Below are 18,660 nucleotides of genomic sequence, written 5' to 3' on the forward strand. Positions count from 1 at the left end.
TAAAATTCCCCATCCAAAGTCTAGACAACATCACGAGTTTGTACAGAATAAAAGGCAATTTCTCCTGCCCTCAAAACTCTTACCAGCTACATTTTCTACAGTGGATATAAGCACTTCTTCACAGTACCCAAAACCATCCTTGAAATTCAGTGTTATAAAGTTTGAAATTGTCTTTCCCTTGGCCACAAAGGTTGCATGACTTCCTATCCCACACGGACTGAAAAACTTTCCATAATCCAACTAATGAGAAGAAAAATGTCACTGTAATTAACACACAAAGTGATGACCTAATTAATCACTAAAGCAGCAACAGGAAAAAAGCTTTTGGACTCTCAAAGTCTTCTAGCAAAGTCAGGCAAAAGGATTGCCAGGGAACTTTTAAGGTTATTCCACTTTTGGCCACCCTCAAAATATGACACATTTGAAACAATATTTTTATATCCTATCAAAGAGGAGTCCACTGCAGTGAGATGCCTTCATCATGTTAGCCATCTCCTACTCAAGACTCCCAAGTAGCACCAAAGTTCTCACTTTTTGGGCTCATTGCAGCATTGTTTCAAGCCCAGTACCCAAACTGAAACTTTAGGCAATGGTTATGTTGATATTTTTCTTAATGGCAAGAACAGTTTGCAAAAAACCACCCTGCACTATACCAGCACAAACGAGAGAATATGTGCTAAGAGCCCTGCAACGAGTCACATCAGTGAACTGATGACCGTGGAATAACTTAAACACTTTGCAGCATACTAGCCTAAAACTGGTATAACGGGTCAGTGCTGCTGGAGAGACTGTCCTGTCCTCCCTAACGCCAAGCTGCTTGTACACACACCCTCTACAGGGCTGACAGCCATTCACGTACCTGCATGCAATGACCCAGGCATGAGAATGGACCCAGGCTAAAACACATTGCTTTGTTCTTTTTTATTTCCTGCCTAGACAGTTTTATCTTGGGTCAGGTCCCCATCTCCTCCTTTACACACAGCTGCACAACGCAGGCTGCTCGCCCCAGGAGAGATGGCAGGAATGACTGGCAGGTGAATCCTCCTGCTCAGCAACACCACCAGTTTATACCTGCCCCAAGTGATCGCAGAAGCACAGGCTGAGGAAGCACACCGGGGCATTTTTGCCAGAGTAACATCCTTCAGCTAAACCCTTATCAGCATAAGATATCAAAATCCGATACCTGTCACAGATGAATTCTTCAAGGAGATCACTGTTACCTTAATCTGGTTGGCTTTGCTGAGAAGCAGCCAAGCACAGGGGCATTTCTGACTGCTGAACCTTCACAGTTAGTACCCCTTGAGACAGGCAACAGAAATCTGACCTCAAAGTTAAGGGAGAAATTGGTGCTTCAGAAACACTACATCACAATTTTCTGAATTATTCTTCTAGCTCTAAGTCTTAGAAAAAAACATAAAGACTAAAAAAGGTAACAACAAAAGGTTGCATTCTGGGATTCCCAAACAGCCAATTTAATTCAGAGCAACCTGAAGCTCTGATGTCTCTTATGATCTCTATCTAGACACACAGATATTAGAGCCCAAAATATTTTCACATTTTGGAAGGAATAAAAGAAAAAAAAAATAATCACAACGTACTCAAGCTCCCTTTTTTTCCTCCAGGCAGCATTTTACTTTCACCTTAGTCTTGGCTATACCAACTGGTATTTACTGATGCTTGTGAAGCTAGCCCCTGTGCTGGTAGGGTGAGACAACCTCCTCTGCCTTCAGTGGGAAGAGCTCCTAAAAAACAAGCATCTTAACTCTGAAAGCTAGGATGCATGTTTCTTTTAATGAACAAAGTCTTACAAACAAGATGCCCTCCTCTCACAGTTCCCTGGGAACTGAGCTCCAGATTCTGGTGCAATCTTCAAACAGACTGCAGTTCTGCAGTCATGCTAACAATGTATTACCCTTGCTTTCAGTTCAAGATAAGGTAGGTACTTCATTACCTTAATGAGCAGATGTACTTAATGAGCAGGTATTTTGTCAATTTAGTCCTAAAGGAAGAATTAAGAGAACAGGGCATTTACATTTTTAGAGCAAAACCAAATGTCAGGCCCCCCACTAGTATAAGATAATAAGAAATACACATTACTGAATTTTGTAAAGCTTTTTTTTTTTTTTTTTTTTTTTTTTTTAAGTACACATCCCACAGCCCAGACTTTCAGAGGGAATAATAATTCTGGCTGCTGCTGTGAGCAACAGATTTCTTTTAAACAGGAGCAAAACAGCATTATACTACATCATTTTTTCAAGGGATAAAGGTGTTATTTAAGTTCACAATTTTTACCTTGTTTGGGTTATGAAGAAAGTCACTTAATGTTCTCTCTCCATTAAAGCAAATCTTGAAAGCTAGATTTGAGACCAGTGGAGATCAGTCCCTTATATTTACCCAAAGAATAAGAACAGCATGGGTAAAGTTTCGACAAGCTATAAACAGCTGGTTCAAACTGTGCTTCAATCATATTCCAGTAGGGCCAGTCCTCGCAGCCAAGATAATCTGGTTGCAGAGGCTATTCATGTCTTGCTTCCTGGCTGCAGTAGAGTTACCAACAAAGATGTCGACAATAAGGTTGAAATCTACCAATTAGGAACTGAATTCAGGCCAGCACAGTATCAGAGAAATAATTAAGACTGGTTGTATTGTTTCATCCTGCTTATAAGAACATTCAAAGGAAGAAACCAGCAGACCTTTTTAGATTTTGTGCTGCAACAAAACCCCTGAAATGTTTACAAGACTGCATTGCTGCTTTGCAGCACGTGCTTGAATGTAATACTGAGCTCATACATAACTTGCCTGTGCCCAGCAAGGGGATTCAAGACCAAAATATCTGCAAGCAAGTAAGAAAAATAACTTCTGACCAATAAATATTATGTCCACCTCTGAAATAAACCAAAACCATTCCCAATGCTAACATATATTCTCCACTATTTTTATGTTTCTACAAAGAAAGATGTTAGGCAAGCAAAACAAGAAAGAATTTCTTGCCTGGTGCCACACTTCTTCAGACCAAGAAGTGCAAAGTCACTCACATAAATCAAACAGGAGACCACAATTGCACCGAGAAGCCTCACTTTTCTCCTCTACTAACTGTTCTCCCAAAGCTCCAGACCCTGAATTCACTAGCACAAAAGCAGAAACTATGTGCCAAACATTAGATTCCAAAACTGACCAACCAGCTTTCAAGAAAGAGTTGCTAGTAGATTAACCAACTCCATTTATAATCCCACAATCTGCACCTGTAAATCCAAAAAATGAGATCTGTAGCCATGAGTTCCCCTGTTCACAGGGCAGTTGCATTTGATGCACAGTAGATGAAATCATAGTTGCAATACTTCAGTAATGGACATAACATTTCTCAGCAAACTTTGCTAAGTAGATCCTGGCTGACCTTTCAAAACATTCAGATCTCAAGGAATAAATGTTTCCAACAAAACGGCCAGGAAGACAAAGGTTCACAAGTGAGTAAACTCTGCAGTGAGACGCTCATCTTACAAGAATCACATGAACTAAGATACTTGCTGAATTTAGGAAAAGACTGCCAAACAGCTGCTGTGCTGCAGAAGTTTCCTTTCTGCTCAAACAGTCCTCCCTTGAACAGATGCCTCACCTTTACAACAATCCTTACAGAGCCACCAAAATACAGAAGCGTATCCTTTTGCAAATTCTCTCTTAAAAGGCCAACCCATTGACTTCATGACATGAGGAAGGGAGATGAAAGTGGCTGATACAACTGCAGACACTGGAAAGAAGCTAAGAAAGCCAGTTAAGAGAGGCTGTTATCCTAGGAATAAGTCACTTACACTTCAAGTTCATCCCCACCCCAATCCAAAAAGCATTGTTTACTATGAGGATGAAATTTTAGAGAGAAAGTGATCCCTGCAACATGGCTTTCAAGTGCATTGAAGAAAGCAGGTCGTGATATGGCATCTTAGAGGCATTTCTCTGACAGACAAACAGCTTTGCTCAAAAATCAGCTCTAGGAACCTTAAGTCGCCACAAAAAAAAAAAATCCAAATAAATTAATCGTCCCAAAAATCCACAGGAAGAAAAAAAAAAAAAGGTTCATTAAAGAGAAAACAGGCATGAGATTGTCAGAGTCCATTTCGGTCACTGCTGCCTGGGAAGGGAAGTTACTGGCAGAAAGAAGGAAGGTGACCTGGGATGCACCTGACTTGCTTAACCATGCTGCTGTGTTAGTGGAACTGTTCCACACAGTGCCACTCAACTAACAGATTTGCTCTCTGGATTTGGGCCAGTGGCAGAGACAGCATTTAATTAAGCCGCTGCATGAATGAGAAAGAATGAAGGAAAATTATAGCAGAATGAAATTGGCTATGGCTCTGTAAGAGAAGCCCACCAAGATGAATCAGCTAGTAAATAAAGAGCAATAACTGAAAACTAACACCACTGTCTCAAGAAGAAATCAGATAATGTAAAAGAAATTAAATGCTGAAGTTACATGACTAGCCAAAACCCCTAAACATTAATTAAAACACTGGAAGCATGGGTGGAGTGCCATGAAAAGATGAAACAGTGCACCCTGAGATAGAAGTGCTTCTTTCTTTCTGTTTTTATTCTTCTATTAAGATGTTGCTGTTCACAATGGCCTGTAAGTGAAGTCTTTCCCTTTCAATCCACCTACTTCCTCTGTTCAGGTGCCAGCTAATGCCAGAATCTGTTCATGTCAAAATCTGTTGCCCCTAGCAAATGAACTTTCCCTACCAGAATACTGCAAGGTCAAGTCAAAAACAATCAGTAGTAGCAGATGAACTCTGAGTAACCAAGCTCCACTATAACCACTGTGGTATTTCAGGAACTGTTCTGCTGTGCCAGTCCCTGTGTAACAAGGAAAGCATGCAACAAGAAACACATGAAACAAGAAGGAGCTACTAACCTTGCTCCTTCAGTGAGGAGTGAAGTGATTACCGGTCACTAGAGAAGATCTAGAACCAAGCCAGAATCCTCATCTAGAATCCACTTTCAGTTTTTCAGCATCATAATTTTTTCAGGTGGTAGCCTAAAAACCATGATGAACTAATTCTTCAAACAGATTATGTGCATAAAGCTTGGAAGTTTTCTTACAACATTTCAGTAAGAATTTGATCCTTAATCTTGGTAAAATTATGTTAGCATTTTAAAGTACCAATAAAATACATTTATGAGTTTCTCTTCAGGTTTCGTTGCTTTTTTTTTAATTAAAAAAGTAATTGTTGACTGTCTTGTACTAGCCTGTGATCTGAGCTCAGCCACACTGATTAGCAGCGACAGCATGTCAGAGGTCATTACCACTAAACACACCTCAGTGAACAATTCAATGGAGCTGTTATTCCACCAGTGGTAGCCCTCACAGGTGGGTTTAAGAATCTATAGGGAACAAACTCCAGATCCCACGGGGCTAACCTGCATGCCTCAGCACCCTTTGTTCCCCAGCACTGGCCGGCCTGAGCCGAGCAGTTCTGCACCGTCCATCAGCCCCAGGATTGCGTACGCACCCAGGGCAACACTGCTGCTGGCAGCTACTGCTGAAAGGAGTAACACCTGAGCATCCTTAGCTAACACTCATGGTTCATCACAGAGAAGTTGGAAACAAGCAAGTGGCTTGGTTTTTTCAGCTTGGAAATTATGACTTTAGATTAGCCCTTTGCATAAATCAAGATGATTGTGTGTGTGTGTGTGTTGTATATATAAATATATATAGATTTGTAAGTATATGCATGTGTGCAAATATGTATGCATATGTATTTATATATACATGATACATTCATGTATGTGCATATACATATATGACACAAAGATATCCATATTTTACATATGCACATAGATTTTCTTGACCATTTATTTTCATAAACAGTCTTTACACTTGCTCTCCCTTTTTTATTATCTTACTCATAATGGCAAGAAACTTGTGTGCATGCCCATTATGTCTGTACAGAGAGGGAGAGAGGAGAAAAGTGTGTGTGTATGTATATATTAAAAAGTATATATATTTTTTTTACACAGTCTCAGCTGACTGTCATCTATAGGCCTCCACTCCATACAAAAGAACTTACTTATCAGCAGGTCCCCTTTCACGTATCCTACATAAATGCTACAGCCATCCATTACAACGTGACTAGGTCAGCAGCAGTTAGCTCTTCTTTCCCCGTGAACAGATGCAAAATTCCTTGCTGTAAAGCGGAACAATGGTGAAGGTACTATGTGGACTGCCTGCAGCTGCCCACTTTCTAACAAATACCTGAATGGAACCTCCTCCTCTGTCAAGGTTTTCAACAAGTGCAGTTCTATGTAGTGCTGGTAATCTAACACGAGCTATAGCTTCAGAGCAGGGATGCCAGATATCCCATGACAAACAAGTACAGCCCAATTTGGCCCTCTTCACCTGAGTAAAATTGTAAATGTTCCTTCAGAATGCTCCTCCCCAGACTGGCAACAAGCATAACCATTTTATACACATCCATGTGATGCTTCAAACGCCCCTCCCAAATGCCCAGTCCCTCCTTTAGGGCCTCAAAAACAGCCTTGAGAGAAGCAGCACCTCCTGTACAAAGAAAGAATATCACACAGGGTGTCTCATGTGGAACAAAAGTAGCTGCAAGATGGAAGAGTGAATGAAAGCACCCAAGCGAGGATTGCAGCATATGCTACAACAGCACATGAAATACGCTCCAAAAAGAAATAAAATTCCTATCACCTAGTTCCATACTACAAACTTACTCTCTGCTTGTTAAAAGTGTTACTGTGAGGAAAATAAAATTACTTTAAAAATGATGATGGGACTGAATTTCAGACAATGGGGAAATTCAGTCTATTAATCATTGAGTTAATCTATTTATTCACCTTGAAAAAAATCCCGACCAGGAGAAAGTCTATTAAAAGAATACAGGGATTCAGCTGCCACCTTCCTTACCAAGTAAGCAATCAGAAGATGTCCCTTTGAACCCTGTGTTAATAAAATTCTCATTAAATGCAAACCTGCACATTGTTATCTTAAAGAGGCTCATTAGCTTAAAAAAAATTAGTTGTCTCAAAATGTGCTTATTTCCTCATAGGTGAGAAGGTGAGTTTTCAAACCACTAACTGCTACAGCTTCTTATTTCAACCCCATCAGTGCTGCAGCTATACCTTGCAGTCCATCATGTCTCAATTATTTATGTAAACCACAGAGACAAGTCCACAGACAGAAGTTATTATCACTATTATGGGATAGCACAGCAATAGGGACCACTCATTCCAGTATGGCATGTAAGATTTTAGCCAGATAAGGCTATTATTATTTTGTCGTCTTCAATTTTTCATTTTCTTTAGGTTAGACAGAAATTCTGAATCATCTGTAAAAAGAAGAGGTATGGAGAAAAGGTAGGAATAACCTCCCTGTCTCTCAATACTCAAAAGGAACATTCGTGACTGCTCTTTTCACTGGAGTAAGGACTAGAAAAATCAGATAATCAGCAACAATGAAACTCGATCAGACTTCCTAGGGGAGAATAGGGTCCAACTAAAAAGTACAGTTAATACCATAATAGGATACACAAAGTGGGATCTCTCTCTGCGGCTGAGTTTAAACAAGAACACGTCAAAGACTTTCAAGGTATTACTCGTCCTGACTCTGTATTGAAGTAATTAATCAGATGACCTTGCCAATCCAGCAGCATGAGGTACAAGCAGGACTGTTTAATATGTCTCCCCAACAGTTACTCCTTTAACACAAATGCACTGCAGCCTTGAAAAATTGTTAACAACTCACCACCCCTGTCCTGGCAGAAATACACATAAGATTGTACACTACGTTTTAAAAACACTTGTAAAGACACACAAATGCACACACAGATGTTTTTCCATTTGCAATCTTCCCCACCAGAAGCCTTAGAATTAGGAAATGACAATCTTTATTTATTTAAACAGCTGTTGTAATGAGATGAAGATATAAGCCAAAGCATGACTTTGCACTGCACTGTTACAGCAAAAAGCAGGAAATCAGTGCTCATAAAAACTTTCCAGAATAATGGAACAAGATGAGGAAAAAATACAGTCTGAGATGGATTTCTCTAAATTCATTCTCTTCATGGCAAAGGCATTCAAATAAGAAACAATATGGTAAGACTACTCTAAGGAGAAACCAAAGGGACATAAACAAACACGCAATTCAGAAAGTAGGGAGCTAAGCCAGGTTCAAACCAGCATGACTTTATCAATGCATAAACTAATTGTGTCTTATAATATTGTCATTCATTAACATACTGTGTTTCTCTAATAAAGCCATCAGTCCTACAGCCCTAAACAGTTTTTTCTTCTCAAGCATCCTCCTTCTCTTTTCTCTTTGGCAATTTGGGCTTGCAACATCTCCGTGACTCTGCAACACACAGCCACAAGCGTGCGTGCACAAGGCTCCAGTGTGCACTCCTGGTCCAACACCAGAAGGAAATACGTGGCCTTAGTATTAAGTCATCCTACAGACATTAATGCAGTAAGTGGGACAGACAACAGACCAGTACAAAATGGTCCTTCCGAACAGACTGCAGAAAACTTCAGACCTTGGAAGGCTCGAGGTATTCTTCAAAAAAATTATCCTCTTGCCCTCCTGCTGCATGATGTGCAACTTTCAAACACCTAAATCCAGTCTTTAGGACAAAATGGAGTATTACATTATCACAGGCTCTTCACTTCATCCATTTTTACTGTACCAAGAAGAGTCTTTTATAACTTTCTGAAGTACATTGTTGCAAAAAAAAGGCATCATAGTTACCACTTTGAAACATCACACTGTCAATCACTTTCACAAAAGCATGATATCTTTGGATTTCTTCAGCTTCCAACAACTGTCTGCTCTGAAATCTATTCAGTTAAAGAACTCTTCAAATGTAATATTTTTACCATGAGAAGAAAACAAACCAGTAGGCTAAATACCTGACATCCCTCCCCTTTTTTTTTTTTTTTTTTAAACAGAAAGGAAATGCAGTAAATCAAATAGATTAACTTATCTGACTTCTAATTGCTCTCCAGGCCTTGAAACTTCTCTAATTTAGATCTTTTCACCTAGCAAAAAACAGTCATTCATGAAAACTTCTAAGGCTAGCGAAAGACCACGTGACATTTCAACATACATGAACAGTTGGGTGGAACAGGGGAAAGCTACCACAATCCTAGAAAAGAAACATATTAGAGACTTCACTGGTTCCAGACAGCACCATGCACTAAACATGCCTGATACCGCTGTCCAGGGAGGGGCATCATGGTGCCAGGTTTTTGGTTGTATCTTGTTTCAGTCCTATGCAGATCTTTACAAAAGCAGCTGTTAAGCCAACAGGAAATGAGTCAATGCAAAATCCTGGTTGAACAAATCAGAGGTGAGCACAAACCCTCTGTGACCACTTGCTTTTTTTATCTCTTTCCAGTTTAGACTTGTCTCCCTGGGTATACAGAGAATTCCCTGTGCAGACACTTTGTGTCACATTAAATGACATTAATTTGCCAACAGCTATCTGTTCTGCTGCTTTACTCCAAGTGCATTATCTGCCCACAAGCGTTCATTTATGTCTGTTTACAAAAAATAAAAATAAGGATAGTAGCAAAATAAATCTTCTGGAACCATATGTGATGTTATTAAGCTTACAGACTTACTAAGGGAACGTTTAAGGTGGTTTATAGAGATGTATATTGACTTCAAAGATGCCCTCAGAGAGTTTGTCCTACACAATCTCTTTTGTAGTGAGGAAAATGTCAAGTACTAGCAATGTAGCAGTACTGAACTACTTGGTGTTTCACAGACACCAAGTGTCTGGGGTGACCAGGGAAGTGATGGACAGATATTTATTCAGTATAAATACTTCTATCTTTTTCAGTTTGCTTACAAGACAGAGATAAACAGTAAATTTTCACTCTCAACATTCTTCCATTTTCCAGTCAATGAGATCCATGATCTTCTTGCCCAGTACCCAGCTTGGTCACTACTAGCTGCTTCAAAAGCCAGAAAAAGAAATTATTGCTGTCGTGAAGGAATACAGCACAAAAAAAAAAACTTCTGCCCTTGAACAGGAGGAAGAGGTTTAAGAGAATACTGAATTGTCCTTAAATAATCAGTTTTAAACACACATAAAATTCTTGCAGTGTTAAAAGAGGCCTTGAAGCTGCTTATTACAGCTGGCTTACAGTCCTCTTCATAGCTTCAAATAATTGCAATAGAATTACGCAACAGAAATCCATTAGGTCCACAACTGCTCTGCCAGCACAGCATTGTTCTCTACTGTACAACTTCTCCCAAGAATGCTGTGAGGATTAATTAATTACTGCTTGTGCCATGCTTTGAAAGTACTCAGTCTACAGAAGAGCCGAGAGAATTATTAGAGAGAGGACAATCAAACCCTGGTGATCCTCTCTTTATCCCAGTGGGCCCTGTTTAGAGCAGCAGTTTAGCCCAACAAAGAAAAATTCAAAACCAAGTTCAATACAACAAATGTGAAAGTGTCATGATAAGAATGCAGTCACACAAGAATCTTTAAAACCGTTATTAACTTCTACTCCTTACCTAATATTGACTAATGCATGGGTCACCTTGCTTGCAGGCTCTTTCCATTGACCAGCATTGGTAGACAGCCTTAGAACTGAAAGCAGAAGACAGTTAACAGTGCTGGCACAGAACTGGCAATTTTCTGATCCAAAATGTCAAAAAAAATCTGCTTTGGTGAGATGGCAGTCTGGAAACCACATCAAAAAAAAGGTCATCTTTGAGACAATCTGTGATCCAGGGCAGAATTTCCCTTCGAAGCCCATCTAAGAAATGTAAAGAATACAGAAGAGGCAAGCAGAGCAAAATAATGTCTGGGAGACAGGAAGCAGAGGGGACAGAAGAACCTACATCCTCCTAACTGCTTTCATCACCACATATTAAAGTTATTTTCCCCCAGAAACAGGGCAGTGTCCCAGGTCTATGACACCCTGTATTCCACACACTGCTGTTCTCCTCCGGCTCCTATTTACGCGAGGTTCCCTCTGAACTGAACTACATCCTGCAATTTAAACCCGCCCCAGCAGTGATGGATTCTTTACCTCCCTGCTTATCTGGAATTGCAGAGAGGAATTACACACCAGCTTAGGGAAAAACACTCCCTGTAGGAACGAGGATGTTGTTCTGTTGCACAGATGGTCTCTGACAGACTTGGAAGCAGATCTGAAAACATTCTGCAACAGGAAGAACTTCTAGGGAATCCAGTTCTTTTCTGCCAGAGTACCAAAAATATTTATTTAGGTCAGAATCAGTAGTGTTTCTATGGTGGTAGTTACCTGCACATCTCTTGGTAAGTACCAAAACAGTAAGAGATCCTGTAACAAATGTTTGGATTAATTTCACTATTGCCTGAATAGAAGGGAATTTTCTACGAATTTGTATATATTGGGTTTTCTGGAGGTTATGTTCCACAAGAAATGTTCACCCTCAAAAGTGAAGGAATAGCACATCACCCGAATTTAGGATCATCTAGAAACACAGATGCTACAAGTGAATCCATAAGCACAGAGGCTGAATAATCATGCCAATTGCTGCACAAGAGAAGCTCTCAGTCATGCAGACCTGAATAAAGTTCAGGTTCAGGACAAGAAAAATAAATAAAAAAATCAAGGCAATTAGATTCCACCTCCACTCCTAACGCAGGAAATTTCAACTACATTAACTGGAAAACTAAAGGATAGAGTAGCTTTCTCATCTGTGCTAACAAATGTCCCAGGGCTAGGGGACAGAAGGGTGACTGTAGTCCCAGCGAGATGGACTCACAAGCAAAGGGAAGCTGTGAGGACACCTGGTTAAACTGTGGCTTTCATCAATTTGAGACAATGCTTCCTTCTCACTTCCTAGTGCTACCTTTACAGGTCATTTGCAGAAAAAAAGATGTCAGCTCTGAGTAACATTATTTTGTCAAACAGTATATACTGTAGTTGAATATCTGAAGTAATGTATTCAGAGGGGGTTTCCATTCAGGCATTTGGGGTTTGCTCTGTGTAGCAGGACAGAAAACATTCATGTGACAAATAAATTGTTTCAATAGGTCAGATGTTCCTATTGCAGTCCAACTAAGTATTTGAGTGTTATCCTTCCATTCCGCTTTCTTTCAGCTTCCACAGGGGATGGGTTTGAAAAACTACTGGCTAGTAAAAACCTCATCTTACTAGCTGCAATTCTTGGGAGTAGGAAATGGGTTAGCAAAAAATCTTACATGCTCAGAGGGCACAAAAATGGCCAGGTGATCCCTTATATAAAGGATGAAAATGGTAGGAAGTTTGTACACAAGGGCAGTTAAGCTTTGCTTGCAGTTGCAAGGAGTATTTAGCTACAGTTATTTAGGTGAGGATGGTTCTTTCCCATGTCAGAAGAGTGCTGTGGCTAACTGTCTCCCACCTCCCTTTAATTCCCTTTATATGCTTTTATTAACTCCTGTTGTTCACTGGGTGATCACACTGAGAAGGGAGCAGGGTGTGAAGGGAAAAAAGGTCCTTCTACAACAAAGCAAAACAAAGAATTCTTTTCTTCACAGCTTGAAGCATGCACACACTACACCAGTGCTGCTGCAGCTACCCTTGGCTGCCGGCTCCTGTCTATACACTGCCTGATTAAGCCTCCTTGCATTCCTTGCTCTCCTTTGTTCTTCTCTTCCCTGATGGGTGTCACTTGGTGGCATTGCAGCACGCCTCTCTCTCTTTCAAGGACAGCAGCTTCTCCCTGTTTTGCTAGTAAGCACATTCTAGTCCAGTGATTCTCTTGTCATTGCAAGCAGGTTCGTGAGGGCTGTTTTCTTGGTTAGTTTTGGCAATGAGTGTAGTAGATGATTTGTCTAGCACAGCAAGCTTCTTGTTATAAGTTTCTCAAATTCTCTTCCAAATTCTCGTTTGTACTGAGTGTTTTTATGTGCTGGCTGGTTCTGAGGTATGTACCTGCCTACAGCCTCAAAACTGACAAATAAATGCAAATTACACAAAGATGCATGAAACACCACATACTCAGGGGTGCCAACAAATTTGTATTTCCAACCATGGTAAGTGGCTGCTAGAGAGGCAGTGGGTCTGTTCCTATTTTTTTCTAACTAAAAATAATATTATTCCTTTCTCAATTCTTAATTTACCAAACATAACCTAGCAGACAAAACATGTTCACTCACCAGAACACCCATCAGTAGCAGGTGGACAGAAAACACCCAACACAAACATCCCTCCAGCACTACCCTCACTTCCAGTCAACAGTAGTCCTGACCAGTCAGGAGGTACTCACCCATTGAATAAAGGTTGTCAAAATTCTGATGCATCCGAATGATTTCATAATACAGCTCATCGTAGCTGCTGGGAGTGGGGAGAAAGGTGTCTCCGTAAGTAATGAACATGTTGAACAGGTTCACAACCTATGCAAGGAAGTTAAAAGAAGTTACAACAGGAATATTTACACAAAATCCAGTCTGTAACAGAAACAATACAAACTATGTCCAAAACGTTCAAAGAAATAGCTCTCAATTGCATTATATAATATTAAATTATTTCATTGCTTTATCTACTATTGTCCTTACAGTACAGAAGAGACATACAAGAAGCTTAAATATTATGTATTTGAGGCCAGGAAAACAGGTTTCTATTATTTTGTATACAAAGGGCCACAGAACAAGAAAAAAAAATACCAAATCTAGAAAATTAAACTAAGTCTTTCCTCACATAGACTTTTTTATTTCAATGAGCAGACCCTATTGTGAGTCCAAACACTGCCCCTACCAAACACCTAGTGAAACCAACCACAATGATATTCCTCTCCTTTGTAGCCTTGTTCTGGTATCTCCTTACCAGGCCAGAAATCCCAGAATATTTCCTAAGATTCATTCAATATTAAGTTGTTTGAAATAAGAGAACTTGCTTTGTCTATACTCACCATAAGAGCAAGGGTGAAGATGTTGTGCTTGGCCAGCAACACAGTCTCATTAGACATGAGGAACTTCAACAAGTTGATCAAAGCTAGGAGAAAATAATACATTTTTTAAAGTAAAATTAAAATCAAAGCCATTATCAACAAGTCACTTAAATACAGATGCATTTTCTTTATCTAGTATAAACTAACCTAAATGCCAGCTGCTCACCTCTCAGAAATATATCAATTTACATGTGGGGTTTGTTGTTTTTTTTTCATGGCTAAAATACTGTGCTGGACAGTTAATTGACAGCTATTTTACCAGCCCACATTTATTCCCCTTCACTGACTTTCCAATCAAATCTATTTAGGCTCAAGGTAAGTCTCTTGTTAGCTTAGTCAGTTCACATGAGAGTTTTTTATCTGCCAGATCCTGAAGTGAGCTTTGGGGTTGGAGAATCCAACCGTCTCGTTTCTGCTTCATACATCACCAACGTGATGTATGCATAGTCAGCCCCAAACTGCCACTCTTGTTGATATACGCAGTTTAAAAAAAAGTAATGAAAAGAACCACAGCATAGTTTTTTCTGTAGCTCTATGTCAATGCTGCTTCAATGGTACAAGGAAGCATATAGTATGTTGTGACAGTTATCTGGGGTTGTGCAGTAAAGGTGGATCTGGTTCACACTTGTCTTAAAAAAATTACAAAAGCTCCTGCTGTAACCACCCAAAATCAGTTAGTGATAGTGGGAATTAACAAAAGGTTGGTTAAAAGAGCTTAATCAAACAGACTTTATAATAAACAATTGTATTGCATACACTTGAATAAAATGGAAATTTCTTTATCTCATTTTTTCTACTTCTTGAAAATGTCAGAAAAGAAAGCTATATTCTTCTGCATTATAGCTGCTCAGGACTGAAAGCTGATGCCTGCCTAGAACAGATTCTTAATGTACTCTCTGTTGTGAAGACAACATATTTCAGGATTTAAAACATCTAAATTAGATGACCTGCAAAGTCAACCTGGAACGCTATCTAGACTTTTTTAAAAAAGTTTCTTAATTACCTACTAATTGGTAACTGCATCTAACAGTAATGCCAGGCATTACTCCAATTTCTTACAGGTACAACTAGAATTTGTTAATCCGTTCTTCCCCCCACCATTACACAAGTGTTACACACTACCCAGTAAACCTGCAAGAAAACCAACTCCAGTTTGGGAGAACCCCGTAGCAAATACAGAACAGACCATTCATCTCAGCTGAAAGGTAACAGGCTATGAAAGAGGAGGAGATACTGCACAAGGAACAGGAAAGAGGTAAGGGCAAAATTTAGATACATACTCCACCCCCTTTAGGATTACAAAGTATTCACAAAAGGTAAAGCCAGAAAAGCCACAGTAAAGACATATGTAAAGAGACTGGTAAAATCTGGAATTAAACAAAATTGTCAGATTCTGAATACAGTCCTACAACCGCTACCTTCCAATACTACAGGTTCACCAGGAGTATCAAAAATTGATATATGCCCCCCAAAATGAAGCCTATAGCCCTTGTGTGGGTATTCACTCATTGCACACAGAAGCTACTTCAGTTTAATCTACCAGCTGGTGGCTTGATGCTAAACTGCAAACCAGAATAAATAAAGTTCTCTGCAAACTCCACACATACAAATGAGTTATCTTTCAGGTCTTTTCCAGGGTTTAACAATCAGCAGTAGCATCTCTCCCTTCCGTGACAGCAGCCCACCTCATGAAACAGATATATTAATACCTTTTCAATCCAGCCACAGAACTCCCCATACCATCATCACCTCATCATCAGACAAATTCCTGGGACCAAAAGCAGAGCCTGGATTCCACAGTAAACCAGCTCTGGAAATAGTCCTGTCAGATATTTTTCTGTAAAACAGCCGTTTCAAAACAAAGAAGTAGCAGGTACAGATGGGCTCTCCACCAGAGCAGAGATCCAGCTAAAAACAGGTTGCCAAGGTAACCAAGCCTCCACAGCAAAAAAGTAGAGTCTCCTGCAGTCAGTGCCTTGGACTGAAGACAGCTGCCCTGTGTCTCTGTCACAGCAGCTCATTGGCCATCTCTCTATTTAATAGGCATAAGCATGGTTTTACCTTTTTCCCTGGCCACACAAGTCCACATAGCCACAACTCATGACCAGCCGCTGCTGTTCCAACTACTAGCAGTTGGGGCTTCTGAAAGCAGAGTAGCAGAGCTCTGGATTTCCTATAACAAGTGGTGTGAGGGCTCTTGTTCCTCCCATCGCCTCTCACTCTCCTACCAGAATCCTGCTGAAAGGCCTTTGCAAGAAGCCACTGAACATCCAAACACAATGAACATGAAAGCTGCCCGTGATGGGGAGACGTTATTTTTAAAAGAACGAGCACAATCATCATTTGTCTAGAGCACGAGCACACACTGACTGCCAAGGACAAGTACCCTGCAACTGCCCACTGCAGTATTTCCCGCATACCACCCTGAAGCACTTGCACTGCTCTATATTGGTGACAACACTTGAAGGAGAACTGATGCTCTGTTCTAGCCCAACTATAGCTCTTATGTTTCTTCCAGCTGTTGTGATGGATTTGCTCATGTTTCATTTTCCTGTTTCAGTTAGAAAGAAGACAAGAGATTACTACTGCTTGAAATCAATCTTTATACCTGGATTGCACTGCATCATAGCTCGTTCACAGCTGATCTATGCTGTTCCTTCCCTACGAACTAAGAAGGAGAGGGACATGTTTCACATGAAGAAACTCAGTGCTGGGCTCAGAGCTGATCAAAAGAGCTAATCCACCAAGTTTACAGTCACTGTGTGCACTGCACAGACAAATTTATCCAGCTGTTTGGAAATCACACATTCCTAAAGAAGTTACAGTGCTCCTAATCAGGATATAAACTACATCGATATTCAAAGAGCAACCAATCTTTTTCCACAGCAGAACATTCTGCACCAGCCTCTGCTCAAGTGGCTCTAAGGAACAGGAGCACTGTGGAAAACAAATCCTTAAATATATGGCTACCTGTGTCCCTGTATTTTTCTTTCAAAGCAGGCCCTGTCCAGAAAATGAGGACAGCTATGCCCTGGAGTTTTCAGGATTAACAACTTTTAGATCAGGCTTCCTATGCTCAGTGCCCTTCAGTGACAATTACATACACAAAATAAACCTTTAGAGCAAAGGTCCAACTGGCTGAATGCCATTCTGTCCCTCAGCTCCAACAGGGCACTGCTGCTACTACTCCTGAGCAACCTGAAGCCAAACCAGATGTGTCACCTTTTCCCTGCTGCAATTAACTCTTTGCCTCTCATAACCTATCTGCAGGCTGCTCTCACACTAGTCAGAAAATTATCCATGTTTTTTCCCAATGGAGAAGCAGTTCAGTCTCAGCGCAGGCAGGCAGAACTGTGGCCACTGCTTGGGCTCTGCCACATAAATTCTGCAGCACAGATTGGGATAAACAGTGATAGATGGTTTGGGCATGAGATCTATTTCAACATTAACTGGAAAACAGCACCATTTTTGCAATAGCCTCAAGAGCCCTTTTTTTCTGAAGATACCTGTCTTTGGCATCACTTACCAGGACACAATACACCCACTACAGTAAGTCTTGAAACACCTATAATTTCACAACACAACAGTGTCACTAGAACTTCTTTAGCAACAAAAGCAGGAGGCTGTGGCTAAACTAAACAAGCAGCCATCAGTTTCTGCATGCAGGCTCCTCATTTTGTGACCTGACTGCACTGGCTATGCTTCTTAAATCAAGAAGAAGAAAACAGCCTTGAACACCTACATCTACAGCCTTAAAACCAAGTAGAAAAGCATGTTGAGTGGACACTTAAATTGGACATGAAACCATATGATTAGCTAAGTGGTATAAAGCATACAGGTCGGTTTTTAGGCAATTTTCTCTCCTAAGAATTATTACAGCCAAAGGATGAAAAGTGACATCACCAGCTTTTACAAATACCCTCCCTGCTTTTTAAACTGAAATGACTGCACTGAAAGAGGCCCTTTGCTCCTCCGCTGCACAGCTGCTTTTACGGACAGACACTTTCCCTTATCAGCTTTTGGGGCCAGTCTGTCTGCTGAAGAGCAACAGTACTCCTGCTCAGCTATTTGCTGCCCTTCTTCAAGTCAGTTCTCTGTAAGATGACTGTGGGCAGCCATCTCTTCTTCTCTTTTACCAGGAAGAAGGTAATTCCTGTTATGAACAGGTGCCCTTCACTCCCTCCTTTCCCTCTTGCTCCTCCCATAGCAGACTTACCTTCTCTCTCAGTAAGCCTTGTTTCAAACAGAAGTATATTCAGCCCCAGCACATTTGGGATTCACACAAAGTTTTTGTTCTATTTAGTGTTGCAATGTTCACTGTTTGGATCGTATGTAATGCAACAGGAGCATGGAGGTAGGTCAAGTAGAGAAAAGGGAGAAAAAAAAAAGAAGTAGTACCGTCCCTTGGGCAAGTCAGAATGTAGCACAGGCTCTGCCAAGAGCATCAGAAGGCTTTGATGCATTATTGCACAACAGAGCAGAAGAGAACAGCCCTGAGACACACATCAGTGAGAGCCTGGATGGGTTGAGCACCGTATGGAGGCCTCTGTCATCACATCTGCTGCACTTACAGGTCAAAAATCTCCTAATGGTGCATATAATGGCCCTCAACAAAGAAGCAGGGGAGGATGAGATGTGAGGGCTCCTCAGCCACAGTATAACATCAATTAACAGAATCTTGTACTCTACTAAAATCATCCAATTTTCTACCCTCCAACTCT

General features: G+C 40.5%; 1 protein-coding gene across 1 annotated transcript in view; it reads right to left on the reverse strand.

The window, feature by feature from the left end:
* ARMH3 (armadillo like helical domain containing 3) overlaps positions 1 to 18,660 on the reverse strand; it is a 133,266-nt gene that overhangs the window by 62,236 nt on the left and 52,370 nt on the right. Inside the window, exons 21-23 of the mRNA XM_032994163.2 lie at positions 13,901 to 13,983; positions 13,259 to 13,385; positions 10,529 to 10,604 (exon numbers count right to left, since the gene is read on the reverse strand). Of these exons, the coding sequence (XP_032850054.1) occupies positions 10,529 to 10,604; positions 13,259 to 13,385; positions 13,901 to 13,983 (286 nt within the window). The remainder of the gene's footprint in view (positions 1 to 10,528; positions 10,605 to 13,258; positions 13,386 to 13,900; positions 13,984 to 18,660) is intronic.

This window comes from Tyto alba, unplaced genomic scaffold, assembly GCF_018691265.1.
Source record: "Tyto alba isolate M040663 unplaced genomic scaffold, T.alba_DEE_v4.0 Super-Scaffold_1, whole genome shotgun sequence".
NCBI classification, from domain to species: domain Eukaryota; kingdom Metazoa; phylum Chordata; class Aves; order Strigiformes; family Tytonidae; genus Tyto; species Tyto alba.